General features: G+C 26.8%; 1 protein-coding gene across 2 annotated transcripts in view; it reads left to right on the top strand.

Annotated features, from left to right (window-relative positions):
- The window catches only part of LOC100206589 (regulating synaptic membrane exocytosis protein 1), a 54,057-nt gene that overhangs the window by 28,785 nt on the left and 10,998 nt on the right, over window positions 1–14,274 (top strand). The window contains exons 9-16 of one of the 2 annotated variants that reach the window (XM_065796056.1): window positions 3,225–3,260; window positions 3,424–3,554; window positions 3,967–4,057; window positions 4,763–4,891; window positions 5,153–5,372; window positions 5,451–5,534; window positions 13,304–13,894; window positions 14,031–14,177. In XM_065796056.1, coding sequence (XP_065652128.1) covers window positions 3,225–3,260; window positions 3,424–3,554; window positions 3,967–4,057; window positions 4,763–4,891; window positions 5,153–5,372; window positions 5,451–5,534; window positions 13,304–13,894; window positions 14,031–14,177 — 1,429 coding nt within the window. The remainder of the gene's footprint in view (window positions 1–3,224; window positions 3,261–3,423; window positions 3,555–3,966; window positions 4,058–4,762; window positions 4,892–5,152; window positions 5,373–5,450; window positions 5,535–13,303; window positions 13,895–14,030; window positions 14,178–14,274) is intronic. The other variant, XM_065796057.1, reaches the window with a different exon arrangement.

Below are 14,274 nucleotides of genomic sequence, written 5' to 3'. Positions count from 1 at the left end.
TTTAGAGATTTATTGTATGTGCTAATAGAGCAGCTATTTCTATAGAGCAATCTTTCAGCATATTTGAAGGTAGAGAATCTGATCTGGTCTTCTTTTTTCGTTTTAGGTGTTGGAATTCTCTTTCAACAAAGGCGGTAGACATACAAAAACTTGAAGATATTTGCTGTTCTTAGTTTTGATTTAGGATGAAAAAGGTAAAATCTCGCTCATCTCAGGTATAATCTCGCTTCCTCATCTCTGCTTTGATTGAGATATTAGGCCATTTTTACTTTTTACCTTTTATACATTTTTCAACAACAGATGAATGGATATCAAAAATCTCCTTTAACATGGTTAAAGGAGATTTTTAATAAAGAGATAATTTACAGTAAAGTTTACATAAGTATTGATATACATAGGTATTGATATATACATGTTTACATAAGTATTGATATATACACGTTTACATAAGTGTTGATATATATGGATTTAGGGTAAAAGGCTATAAAGATATTTACATGTTTACTTTATGTACAAAAAAAAATCTACAAAAAATGCAAATTTTACTACTATGTAAACATGTTTTCATGATCACAAAGACACCTAGGAATAAATTGAAATATGGTTTTAACTGGCATAAATTGAAAAACTTGTCAAACCAGTAAACAAACAAAAGCGAAGTTCCAATAAAATTTATTGTCTCAAAATATTTTATTTAAAACACAATTTCAAAAAATAGACTTATACGGAAATTTAAATTTTAAGTTTATTAGCACTAGAAGCCTTTCAAAAATTCATCAGTAGGGCTGTTTATGTTACTTTTGCAAAATTATTGTATACAAAAAAATATAAATTTCACATGGTTACTATAAGCAACTATTGTAATTGATAAATTTTATTTTGATACATGAAATATCTATTAAATACATTTTTTGATTATATAAATGCTTCTCAAATGAAAATAAAAAACTCTCATTGTTGACGAGTTTAAACATAGTTGCCAAATCTATCAGTGGATAGGCCGGTTCTGCAACTAGAAATATGTCCGTTAACACATAACGGGTGATGCGGAAGTTATCGGACAAAATAAAAATGTCAATAACTATTAATTATAAATAAAAAAACAAACTACTATTATATTTTTTTTAAATAAAGCATTTATCTTTTAATAAAAATATATTATTTTTTATATGAAAAAACACCACCATCTGCAATTGATCTTAATTTTGCTCTGACGCCTTTTACATGCGACTGTAAAAAGTTTAAATCAATTTCTTGTAGTTTTAGTTTAATGCGATCAATCAAAACTTGCTCTGTTGAAGCTTGCCAATCTCCCTCGTAAACCTTTTCTGCCAAATGTCCCCAAAAATTTTCAATTGGTCGTGCTTGAGGCACATTTGGGGGATTGGATTCTTTATCACCGTAATAGACATATTGGTCCATCCAATTTAGACAATCTTTAGAATAACGAGAACTTGCTAAATCTGGCCAAAATAAATAGTTAAAGTCTCCAAGATACTTGTGAATAAATGAAAGAAGTCGTTTTTCTAAACATTCATTAATATAGATTGATGAATTGATCGCTACAGCCTTGGAAGTGCGAAACAATGGCTCGGACATACCACGGTCAGATATGGCTATCCACATTAATAATTTTTTTGGAAATTTCTCTTTTCCTATAAAACAAACACTTTCTGGGCATGTCTTTTTGTTGTTTGTGTAGTATCCAGAATTTCCAGGCATGTTGTCCCCTGCAAAACAAAAGTATTTTTCGTCATCGATGACTAGAAGCGATTTTGTGTTATAGAGTTGGTTAACTAGTTTCCTGTTTCTTTTCTTTGCCTTTATTTGTTGTTCTATAGTGTATTTTGGAGTCTTTTCACGTTTTCTATATTTAATATTCATTTTTTTAACTGACGACCAATTGTCGATTGATTTACACCGAATTTAATACCTATTTTTCTCTGACTGACCCCTTTTCGATTGTTGACAGGTCTTGTTAATTCGGCTTTCTTTTCTCTAGTCCAGGATGTCGGACGACCAGAGTGCTTTCTATCAGAAAACGATTGAACAGTTTCAAGTCTTTTTAGGTTATCATATATTGTACTTCGAGAAAATCCTTCCTTTTCAAAATGATTTACGATTTTTTTTTATATTAGGTTTATTTACAAAAAACATTTTTAGTCGCTTTCGAAAAGATTCTCGTTCAGCTGCATTTAACCTCATTTTAAATAACTGTATTTCAAATAATAAAGTTTATATTTTATAGAACGTTTATGCCTACGCATAAAACCACAAAAACTAATTATTATGCTCAAATAATGAAATTAGGATTTGTCCGATAACTTCCGCATCACCCATTAATAAGTTATTAGTTTTACCAGTATACATTTAAGGTAATAAATTACATTTTTACTGTTTTAAGTGATATGACTTTTTACTTACCATATTGTACTATTAGATGTTTCGAATTCATCTACTTCTTGATGGTAGGGTTTGCAAACTTTGCATCCAGTATCTTTGTATTTGAATAATCCAACTTTCCTGTTATTTATTTCAATATTTGAAGAAGTAAGTTTTCTGAGTAGATTAGGAGGTTGTTTAAATGACAATACTGGATGAATGCTTTAAAATTTTTTTTACTCTTTCATTAGAAGAATTTAGACTTTAGTCTATTTCAACTTTCATTAGAAGTAAAAGGTTTGCTTCAGTAACATAAGGTTGATAATTAAAATTGCTATAGAAGGTTATCACTAAAGAAAATATTTCTTTAGATTTCTTTAGTGGTGATGGTCCTTGCAATTTTGTGTTATGAAATGTTTTTTCTGTCAAATGCTTTTAGGATAATTCCAATCTTTTAGCCACAACTTAATATTAAAGCTTAATTTTTTGATATCGTAATTAGATGTAAAAACAATTATTCTTTTCTCTAAATTATAAGGAATATTCTTTTTAATGTGAAATGGAAGATGACTATTATAACTGAAGTAGCCATGAATGTTACTTTCTTTATAATAAATGTCTGTTTGAATTTTTTTGTAATTTTCAATAATAAATGCAGTCTAAAAAGTAAATAACACTGTAGATGTTACCATTTTTTAAAAATTCGGTACCAAAATTGGTTGTAAAATTAATAGAGTCTTTTAACTCAGTAAATTAAATTTCAAATTTTCTGATGTCAAGATTTTTTATATTTTTGTTGGTTAAAAATATAAAACTAGTCTTTATATATATTTTACTTCTAGATTTTGAAAGCAAATAATATTTCTGGACAATTGCAGGTAAATTAAATTTTATACACGCTATAGCTCAACATAAAATGTTTTATATTTACATTATTATATGTTATTATTATTTTATGCATATTATTTGTATTGTAATACCTAGTTTTAAAATTTTTTTAATCTTAAAATTAATTTTTTTTTTTTTTAAATGAAATTTTAGGTCAAATTAAAATACGAAGAAGACACAAGTTGTCTTTATGTCTCCATTATTGGAGCTCAAGGTTTAAATCATCGTCAGAATATGCAGCTTCGTAATCCTTATGTGAAGCTTTACTTTTTACCTGATAGAAGGTAATTTTAATTATTGTTAATCTTGGTAAATCTTCTCTCTTTTATTTATGCAACAAAAAGAAATTCAATTGCAGTTGAATTTCATTTTTTGATTTTAAGTTTACATATCAATTTATTTTCAAACCATTATGCCCAATGACCATTATTAAACCACTGTTTTCATAAAATATAAATCTTTCAGTCAATTGCATTGACAATATTCATCTAAAAAAACTTTTCAAGATTATTTCCACACATTAATCATTCATAAATTGATTATTTATATTTTCATCGTTGAATCCATCAATCTTCTTGTTAAGAGTTTGACAGAAAGTTTATTGTATTTAAGTAAATGAAATAGTTGTTGTATTGTTATTTTATGCTTAAGGATTTTTGCTTTTGCATTAATGATGAGAATCTAATTCAATTCTAGTTTACAAAGTAAGAGACGAACAAAAACTGTATTACGTTCTCTGTCACCCACATGGAATCAAACATTTATGTACACTCTCAAAAGTCAAAAAGTAATTTTTTTTTTTTATAGCAGTTTTTTTATTTCTTTTATATATATAAAAATATATAACAAAAAAGACTATTTACATAAAAAGATAAAATCTTTTAAAACTTGACTTTAATTTTTTTGTGACCATAACTTGGGATTCAAAAATGATTTTCTTAAAGTACTGTACTATTTTCTCTGTGGAGTAATAAAGCTCCAAGGCCCAAAGTCCAATTAAAAATGATGAATATATTTAAGTTTTATTATATTGTACTTTTCAATGATGTTGAAAACAATCTAACAGATTCTTTACAATATAAGATAATAAGTTTGCCAGATTTATTTTTTATTATGATGATTTACAAATATATAGGTTGCATTCTAATATTTTTAAATCTTATTCTAATATTGTAAATATTAAATCTCATTCTAATATTGTAATTGTTAAATCTCATTCTAATAATTCTAATTTTTAAATCTTACAATGCACTGCAGTAAGTTTTCTGTTTCAAAAAACCATCAAATAAATATAGTTTTGTTAAACTGTTAGGTTAAGCATGGTTACCAATGGGTTTACCACATAGACAACCACAGAGATGATGGTTTTTAAGCCTTAATTCTTATGCCTCCTACATCACCTTAAATAACTAAACATAAATTTATTAAATTTTATCTAACAATGATTCAATATAATTACATAATTCTATTTTTTTTTAAATCACTTTGACAGCGAGACACTTCAATACTATCACAGACTTCTGTTTTGGACATACTACCGTACTTATCTCCAGAAGATATTAATGATGTGAAACTTTGTCATTATAATAGTAAATCATCTGACTCCAAAAAATACAATGCGGTATAATTTAATGTTACTAAATAAACTATGTTAAATGTTACTAAATAAACTAAACCATATTAAATGTTACTAAATAAACTAAACCATATTAAATGTTACTAAATAAACTAAACCATATTAAATAATGTTACTAAATAAACTAAACCATATCAAATACACATAGCATAAAAATCAAAACTTTAAAAAATATATTTTTTTATTCTAGCAAATAATAACCTAATATCTCTTAAATAAATTGTGTTGTATTTTTTATCTCCTCAGTTTAAAGGAAGGTATCTAGAAATCACATTATGGGATTATGAGCGTTCAGAAAGCAATGAGTTTCTTGGAGAAATATTGATAAGTATGTTAGAAGCTCCACTTGATAACTTATGTCATTGGTATCCACTCCAACTGCATGACCAGCAAAATATGTTACCACAACCCACCCCAACACCTACTCTGTCTCCGCAGTGTTCAAAAGCTCAATTTATTTTACAAGGTTTTTATTATTACTACTATTTTTAAAATCTGGAAATTCTTAATTCTTATTTCATAACATAAACCTTAAAATCTTTAGACAACGGTGAAAGAGAACACCCTGTTGAAAATCAAACAGTTAGTAGTTTTTCTCAATGCACTTCTCCAGCAGATATTAATGAAAGTAGGCAGTATTTAACTTTTATTTTTGAAAATTTTTTCTTTTAATCTTTTCCTGTAGAATAGCAACTCTAAAAAGAGACAAAGTATTGTGTAATTTTACACATAAAGGATAGCTTGCTCAACTGGGAGGTGAATTGATTGATGACAATCTTGGTATCAGTGAAAGTATGTTCTTGTGACAAGAAGCATAAAAACTGGAATAAAAAAATAAATCTTTTACTGCTGAGTCAACACAAACATCACTAATCAACTTAATGAAAAAATGTTTTCATTTTTTAAACTACTGTTTAAATTGAGTATGTTAGTGTAGTGTTAGTGGTGAAAACATTAAACATCTCTGTGACAATCTTAACAGACAAAAAGTGTGACGATATAATTTAAATGTTGCAAAAATACAAAAAAATTATTTTATATTTAGATATTTTTCCAAAAATCAGCATGAACTACAAAGTGCAAAGAAAATTGCTCTCAAAAGCATCAAATCTTATAAACTTTTGTAGGGATGTGGTTTAGGGATATTTGAAAGTGTTGCCAATATGCATGAAACAAACTTTTTTTGGTTATTGTTTTTTTTTCTTTTTTTTTTTCCCTTTTTTTTTTTTTTTTTTTTTTTTTGGTTTTTGTTTTTATTCTTTTTTTGTCAGGTTCAGTCATCTTAAATTTGGTCATCTTAAATTTGGTCATCTTAAATTTGGTCATCTTAAATTTGGTCATCTTAAATTTGGTCATCTTAAATTTGGTCATCTTAAATTTGGTCATCTTAAATTTGGTCATCTTAAATTTGGTCATCTTAAATTTGGTCATCTTAAATTTGGTCATCTTAAATTTGGTCATCTTAAATTTGGTCATCTTAAATTTGGTCATCTTAAATTTGGTCATCTTAAATTTGGTCATCTTAAATTTGGTCATCTTAAATTTTGTTATCCTAAGATTTGGTTATCTTAAGATTCGGCCATTAGATTCAGTCATCTTATCTTTTTTGTCAGATTCGATCATCTTAACTGCATGTAATTAAAGGTTAAAACTGTGTGTAGCTGATCAAAGATTATCAATTTTAATATTGTTTTTAATTCTAAGGTTAGCCAAATTAAAACTGTGCGGTTATCCAATGCAACCAGCCAAATATAAAGTACTAGCTGTCCGTACCTGTATAATAAGGGTAAGTCTGCTCCACGCCCCCTTTTTTTATAATTATTTTCAATTATACCAAAATAATAAAATGCAAAATAAAAAAATGTTTATTATTATATTTCTTTACAATTAGTAAAACATTAATTATTAGAAAAAGGAACCAAATATAGATCTTTTTAACAACTAAAAAAAGCATAAGTTGTTAAGAAAAAGTAGCAAAATATATCTTTTTAACAAAATTTGAATGAACAGTATGAATTCTTATTTACAAAAAAAAACAAAATGTTTTATTACTTATGATTCTTATGTATTTATACAAAATAATAAAATAAAATGTAAAAAGAAAAATTAACAGTTGTACATTTAACAATTGGTAGATTAACAAACAACAAAAATAATAAGGAAAGGGAGCCTTTGTCTCAAATTTAAGCTCACACCCTATGTGTCTTATAGAATGAAGGCCCTCTGTTTTTTCTTCAATATGCTGAGAAAGCATTGATAATAAAGATAAAGCTAGATAAATCTAAAATTAAAAAAAAACACAACTATGATATGATAAAAGAAGTAAAGACATCACTTATAAATGTCAAAAATCAATTTACCTGTTGCTGCAAACTCTCTTCTGCGACTTATCTCTTCAATTCTTGATATTTCACTAAAATCAAATGATTTTCTGAGTTTTTGCCTTTTAATTTTAGATATTTTCTCGATCCATTCATTTAATTTTGATGTTTCACCCCTGTTCAATGCATATAAATTTGTTTTGCAAAAAGGACAAATGTTTTTTGGAAAACACTCTTTGTCTACATCATATTCTCTCCTAATTAAGTTTTGAATATTAATTTGTTTTACAGGAGTTACTTTAATAAATTTTTATGATCCTTTTCCAAACAAATTTAACAATAATAGCAGATATAAATAATCTATATAATAATGCTGAACTTAGTAGTAGTAGTAGTAGTAGTAGTAGTAGTAGTAGTAGTAGTAGTAGTAGTAGTAGTAGTAGTAGTAGTAGTAGTAGTAGTAGTAGTAGTAGTAGTAGTAGTAGTAGTAGTAGTAGTAGTAGTAGTAGTGCCCTTCCGAATGTGTTTGACACAGAACTCTTGGCAGTCATTGCAACCGAGTTAATGGTGAGAAAGAGTTGCAATACTTTTTTTTATATAAGATAATGTGGATGAAAGTGAATGCAAAAATCTAACTTATGTAAACTTCAAGCTATGTTAAAACATTTAGCAAGTTTTTCAGTTTTACTTTCACTTCAAAATTGTGGCAACATCTCCTTAATTTCGATCTATTTATTTTATTAAAGTCTTTTTTTTATTAAATAGCTTTAAAAAATGTCAGACAACACGCCTGTGTAGCTGAGTGGAAAGCTTGAAGAGTTTCTAAAGCAAAGCGCCGTGGTTCTTATCCTACTACTCGAACTTTTTTTTTTTTAAATCTTTTTCAATTTTTCTAAAACACAAAATAAAACACTTTTAAAGTTTTATAGATATTACACTGTAACAAATAATTTTATAGATATTACACTGTAACAAATGATACTATACACTGTAATAAATGATACTATACACTGTAACAATTGATACTATACACTGTAACAAATGGTACTATACACTGTAACAAACGATACTATACACTGTAACAAATGATACTATACACTGTAACAAATGATATCATACACTGTAACAAATGATACTATACACTGTAACAAATGATACTATACACTGTAACAAATGATACTATACACTGTAACAAATGAAAAGGAGAGAATTTTTAAAAAAGCTTTAAATTTCTAAAAACATCAAAGCACTGGTAGAAATTTGTTGCGCATATGTCAAGATAGTTATGTCATTAATGTGCTTAGGTAATTAGTCTTAAAAAGCTGCAGGTGGTCTGGAACCTTATAAAGAAAAAAAATAATAAGCTGTTGTGCTCTCCTGAGACTGACAGTGTAAATTTTGGTTTACTCTAATTTTATTTGATTAAATTTATTGGGTTTGGTAAAATATTTTAAAATGATTTTTAAAATCTAAACTAACTTTTAAATGTGTGTTTTTTTTATAAAAACAGTTATAACCAACAATGTAACATATGGGGAGGGAATGATAGGTATATAATATTTCCACACTACAGATTGTGGAAATATTATATTTATTTGTGTAGAGGCTGCTCTTAGAAGATTAACTTCTAGATCATCTAATTTATCTAAAAGTCTCTGTGAATTGTTACCATCCAAACATGTTCCATGGTAACCTCTAAACATAATATAGTTTGATTTAAGCCATGTATCAAAATCAGGCCACAAAGTATTTAATACTTTTACAAACATAGAAGTAATGCCAATCAAAAACTTGAGTGTAACACTGGAGGAGAGATAAGATGTTTTACTAATGATTCTAAAGGTTTATAGAGATATACAATTTGAGGAGGAATACAGTTTTTAAATTCCTTCATGTGATTGTTCTTACATCCATCTGCAACAAACTTATTGTAATTGATATCAATTGAACCTTAAGATCTTTTTTCTCCATTCTCAAAAGTCCTTTCTCCTTCACACCTGAGACAAGCATATTTGCCACTGTAGCTGCTTAAACCAAATAAAGAGTTATCAAATTTTAGATCAAATGTTTTTGAATATTTTAAATCAATCTTAGCAAGTGGTTTCAATAGTTTGCAAAGATTTCCATTATGTTCTGAAACATCTTCAACTAAAGCTAAACCAATGACCTATTTACACCAGAATTATGTAGACTTTCTGAAATTGTATTTTGGTATTATAGATCAAGAACATTTACAATGCATTTAAGTAAACCCTGTCCACCATCAATTTAAATCCTAACAATAGTGCAATAAGGATTCAAATCGCTTTTTTAATCATGTGAAGCATTAAATCAGAAGTATCTTTTACAAATACCTTTTACCAAACTCTCTTCTGTGATTTAGCTCTTCAATCCCTGATATTTCACTAAAATCAGATGATCTTCTGAGTTTTTGCCTGTTAATTTTAGATATTTTCTCAATCCAATCATTTAATTTTGATGTTCCACCCCTGTTCAATGCATATAAGTTTGTTTTGCAAAAAGGACAAATGTTTTTTAGAAAATATTCTTTTGTCTACATCATGTTCTCTCCAAATTAAGTTTGAATATTAATTTGTTTTACAGAAGTTACTTTAATAAGTTTTTTTCCTTTTCCAAAGACAATAAAACAACAAGCACAACTTAAACATTTTGCCTAAATTTTGACAAAAATTATATGTTTTATATGAATACTTAATACGCGAAATATTATCGTAACCTCAAGTCTTTTTATCCCTTTTGAATGGATGATGTAATCATAAAATAATGTAACTTTTTAAAGATATTTAATTGATTAAATCTTAATTTTTTGATGTTTAAAAGTGAGTTTAGGTTTTAAAATTAATTGAAAACACTAAACCCACACCGTGTGCCTGGGGGAAACTGAACCTCTATGAAAACACCCAAAAAAATGTATTATGTCATTCTTTGACATATATATACTAGTTATAAAAATTATAAAAATAAAAAATATTTGTTGGGAAAATTTCGAGAAACGGCCCTTAAAAACACGCAAAAATAAAAAAAGGTATAAAATCTTTTTTTAAGATGATGCAAAATATAGTTTACAGTTAAGTACAACTTAATTAGATATAAAAACTTAAAATACATATAATTGCATACTACCTAACTAAATATTATTAGCATTAAAGTTTAGAATAGCCTTAGAGTAGTTTTCCATATATCTAGGTGAAGAAATGTCTTTTATCAAGTATCGCTCCCAAACCTCCAAGAATGCTGAATGTGAGTTTTTCAACTCCTGTTCTGAAAACTGACCAAGTCCCCTTTTTGCTATGTTAATGAACTGCTCAATATGTGTGTGTATTACATCAATCTTAGGGGTTTCAGATACTTCAAACTCTTCATGTAAAGACTTAAAAGGCATCCAAGTCAATTACCTTTGAAAAGTCGTGCATGTAATCCAAAAAACCAGACAGCTCCATAGGAAGTACTTCTCCAATCTGTCAACGAGCCTAAGAACCTTAGAACACTCATTACCTTCAAGCGTGTCACCATGGTATGGTTTGAAGAGAATAGAATGTCCTGCTAACCAATCCTGAAGTCTTGGCCAAATGTTTTGTAGCTTTAAGGACAACTTAAGATGAAGAGCTGGTGGTGGACTCTTAAAATTTTTCTTCTTCTGTTTGTTAACAAATAATTTCCACTGAAGACCATTCAAGCTAGCAATTTTACAAATTCTGCATTTACATCTTTCCATAGACCTGATAAAAACCAATAAGTGTTAAATATATTTACCATTTATAACATTATATTATTATATACTATATTATTATATACTATATTAGTTTATTTTTTTAGAAAAACTAAAAATTTGTCTATAGAAAATAGAATTTAAGATTAAATAAATACTTGTTAACTTAGACAGACCATATATTATAATATATTATATAATATATTATATATACATATAAATATATATATTATTTATATTATAGTATATGTAAATAAATATATTATTATTAAATATATATTATTCTCTGAATATTTTTGTTTTTTTTAATAATTTAATTGATGCGCAAAACCTTTTTATATTTAAATTTATTTTTAGTACTCATTTTACCAATTTATTTTTAACTTTACTTGAACAATTAATTGTAACATTTCATTAAAAATAATACTCCTACACAATGTAAACAACAAATACTCCTCTACCTTCTCTAACTCTTACCTAAAGATAGATTTTCTATAAAAATTAACTTGGTAAATATTAAAAAATATGTTGCAATTTTATATATAAATACCTTGTTATAGTTTTTAGCTCTAGGTCATAGTTCTCTGCTATTGATAGATTTGCTGTAGAATCTCCATATTTTATCTTGCTTAAATCCAATCTGCAGTCAATACAAACCCAAATGGAAACCTTGGATCTTTTCTTGGATCATTTTTTGCTATTTAGGGCTTAAAATGCTCTGTTATTGAAACTCAAGGCTAAAACAATAAATTAAAGGAAGTAAATTTCTGAAAAAATATAATAAAATGGAGGGAAAAAAATGTATATTTTTAAAATTCAACACTCAAGATTTTATCCTGTTTTTATGGTTTTTTTTATTTATGCGAGTTTTAAAATTTCTCAAAAATTTCCCAACAAATGTTTTTTATTTTTATAATTTTTATAACTAATATATATATGTAAAAAAATTACACAAAAAGTTTTTTGTGGTGTTTTCATAGAGGTTCAGATTCATCCAGGCACACGGTGCCCAATAATAGTAATTAAACAAAAAAAATTTGAGTAAACCAAAATTTAACCTGATTCTCAGGAAAGCACAGCGAAGCTTGTCCTTCTACTCCAGTGGGTGTTGCTGTGGAGGCAAAAAAAAATAAAAAAATAGCCCATAGCTAGCAAAAACTTTAAAAGTTTATGTTAACAATTAAAAGTCTTTTTTGCTATATTTATTTTTTTGCTATAAATATATACGTCAAGATAAAAATTGAAAATTTTTTGTATTAAGAGCAGATTTGACATACTTAGCTCTTCGTGACCCATTTTCCTGGTCCTCTTTTGCTTTGTAAATTTGATATAGTGATATGAATGGTTGAAATTTTATTTTCTTAGCCTTGAATTTTGAAAAATGCTGCAAGAAATGTCACGCAATTGCCATCTATGTTAGAGATACTTATGTTAAGTTTTTTTGCAATCAATAAATTTAATCTGCTCATCTAACATTAAAAAGGCGATTTTCTTTTTTAAAGTAAGAAGATGTTTTCATTCAACTGAGACTTTTTCAGAAATAAATGAGTTCTAATGAGATCTAAGCATTCAAATAAAGTTTATTTATTTTTATAAAGTGTGCATATTTATTTTTGCTCTAAGAGCAATGTTTTAATGAGTTTTTTTTCTTCCACTTATTCTCTTTATATATAATTATTATTCTACCATTTATTACACCTATATTATTTATTAAAAACAATAAAGTAAAAAAATAAATAGCTGAATAAGTATAAAAATAGAGATAGGTGTGAAGGATAGGTCCTCATATTTCACGGGTCATGACAGCTAGTACTTGTTAGATCTATAATCAAAAATAAATTGGTTTCTATAGAGAAGAGCAAAGTCAGTAACAAAAGGGTATTTTGTTAAAATTTTTTTTGGATAAATGGCATTTATTGGTTCCATTAAGAAAATACATTAATATTCTATGGAAAGTATGGAAATAAAACTTATCTTTAAAAAAAAATATTTTTTACTAAATTACAAAATTATTAAAAGTTATGTTTGTTTTTGTTAGTGACTTTAAGAAATTTAATATTTATGTATGCCCTAGACAACTGATATTCTTAAAATATGTTTATTTATTTTATAATATAATAAATAAAATAATTAATAATATATAAATAAAATTACGTAAAAGTACATAGTTATTGTTATTCCATAATTGTAATAATTTTTTTAATTGTTGACAGAAAATTTTGATATTCAGGTTTTAATATTCAGGTTTTTAATTTTATTTGATTTCTTGTTAAAGCAACTTTTTATAATATTATGGAAATTTTGTTAATGTTTTTTTTTTTTTAATTAGTTTTATAATTTACTTAGAAATAAATGAAATGGGCACTGTTAAAACGAGTTTTAGTTATGATTCTACAGGAGGAACATCTACAGATGAGAATACACCGGTGCCTTCACCATCACCTTCACAAGTGTTTGAAATGAATAAAGAATCGTCACAGATAACTTCTTCTAAAAATTCTGATAATGAAAAAAGGCAATATTTGAAGCCTACATTAGTTCAAGAATCTTCTGTAATTCGACCTTCACTTTTGCAGCGTGCTCAGCTTTTTTTACAAAAGCAGCTTGATGTTTTGACCAGTTCTTCAAGTTCAGAAACAGAATTAACAAAAAATTCTACCTCTTTATGGACATCAAATCCCACTAATTATGAATCAAAGCTTACTACTGTTACTCAAACTGAGAATCAGTCTCCACTTTCATCTCTTTCAGTTGATACTTCATCTATTTCTAGCGATGTGAAAGAGTCAACAGTAAATAATATCAGATATGGAAAAGAAGTTTATGGAAGATTTTCTTCAGAAAAATACCCTCAGATAAAACGAGTTGATTCTGTTGACAGTTCTAGAAAAATTGAACCTAGACTTACTGACTACAATTTATCTTCATCGCAACAAGGTATCTTTAGGTTTTTTAAAAAGGTTTTGTTTTTGTAAAACAAATTTTTATTTTATTCCTAGTTATTTCAATTATTTATATTTATTTGCTTCAATTATTTAATAGTTGTTTAGTTAATTTATTTCAACTAAATTAGGTGAAAGAGCTGGTGATAAGTCTGCAGAGGAATGGAGACAGTCAAGTAATGATAACAACTATGGAGTAAAATTTAATAATAAACCCAATTTATTGCGTATGGATTCAATGTCAGGAAGTTCACCAAAAAATTTTGAAAAAAAAGCAGGTATAAAATTTTCTAAACAATAGTAAAAAAATTTCAAATACTTTTGTGACAAATTTTTTTTTTCTTTTAAATTATTTTTCTAGTATTGTTACTTATT

This window comes from Hydra vulgaris, chromosome 04 (assembly GCF_038396675.1).
Source record: "Hydra vulgaris chromosome 04, alternate assembly HydraT2T_AEP".
NCBI classification, from domain to species: Eukaryota; Metazoa; Cnidaria; class Hydrozoa; order Anthoathecata; family Hydridae; genus Hydra; species Hydra vulgaris.
The sequence above is the reverse complement of the archived record's forward strand: the minus strand, read 5'-3'. Positions and strand labels throughout refer to the sequence as shown.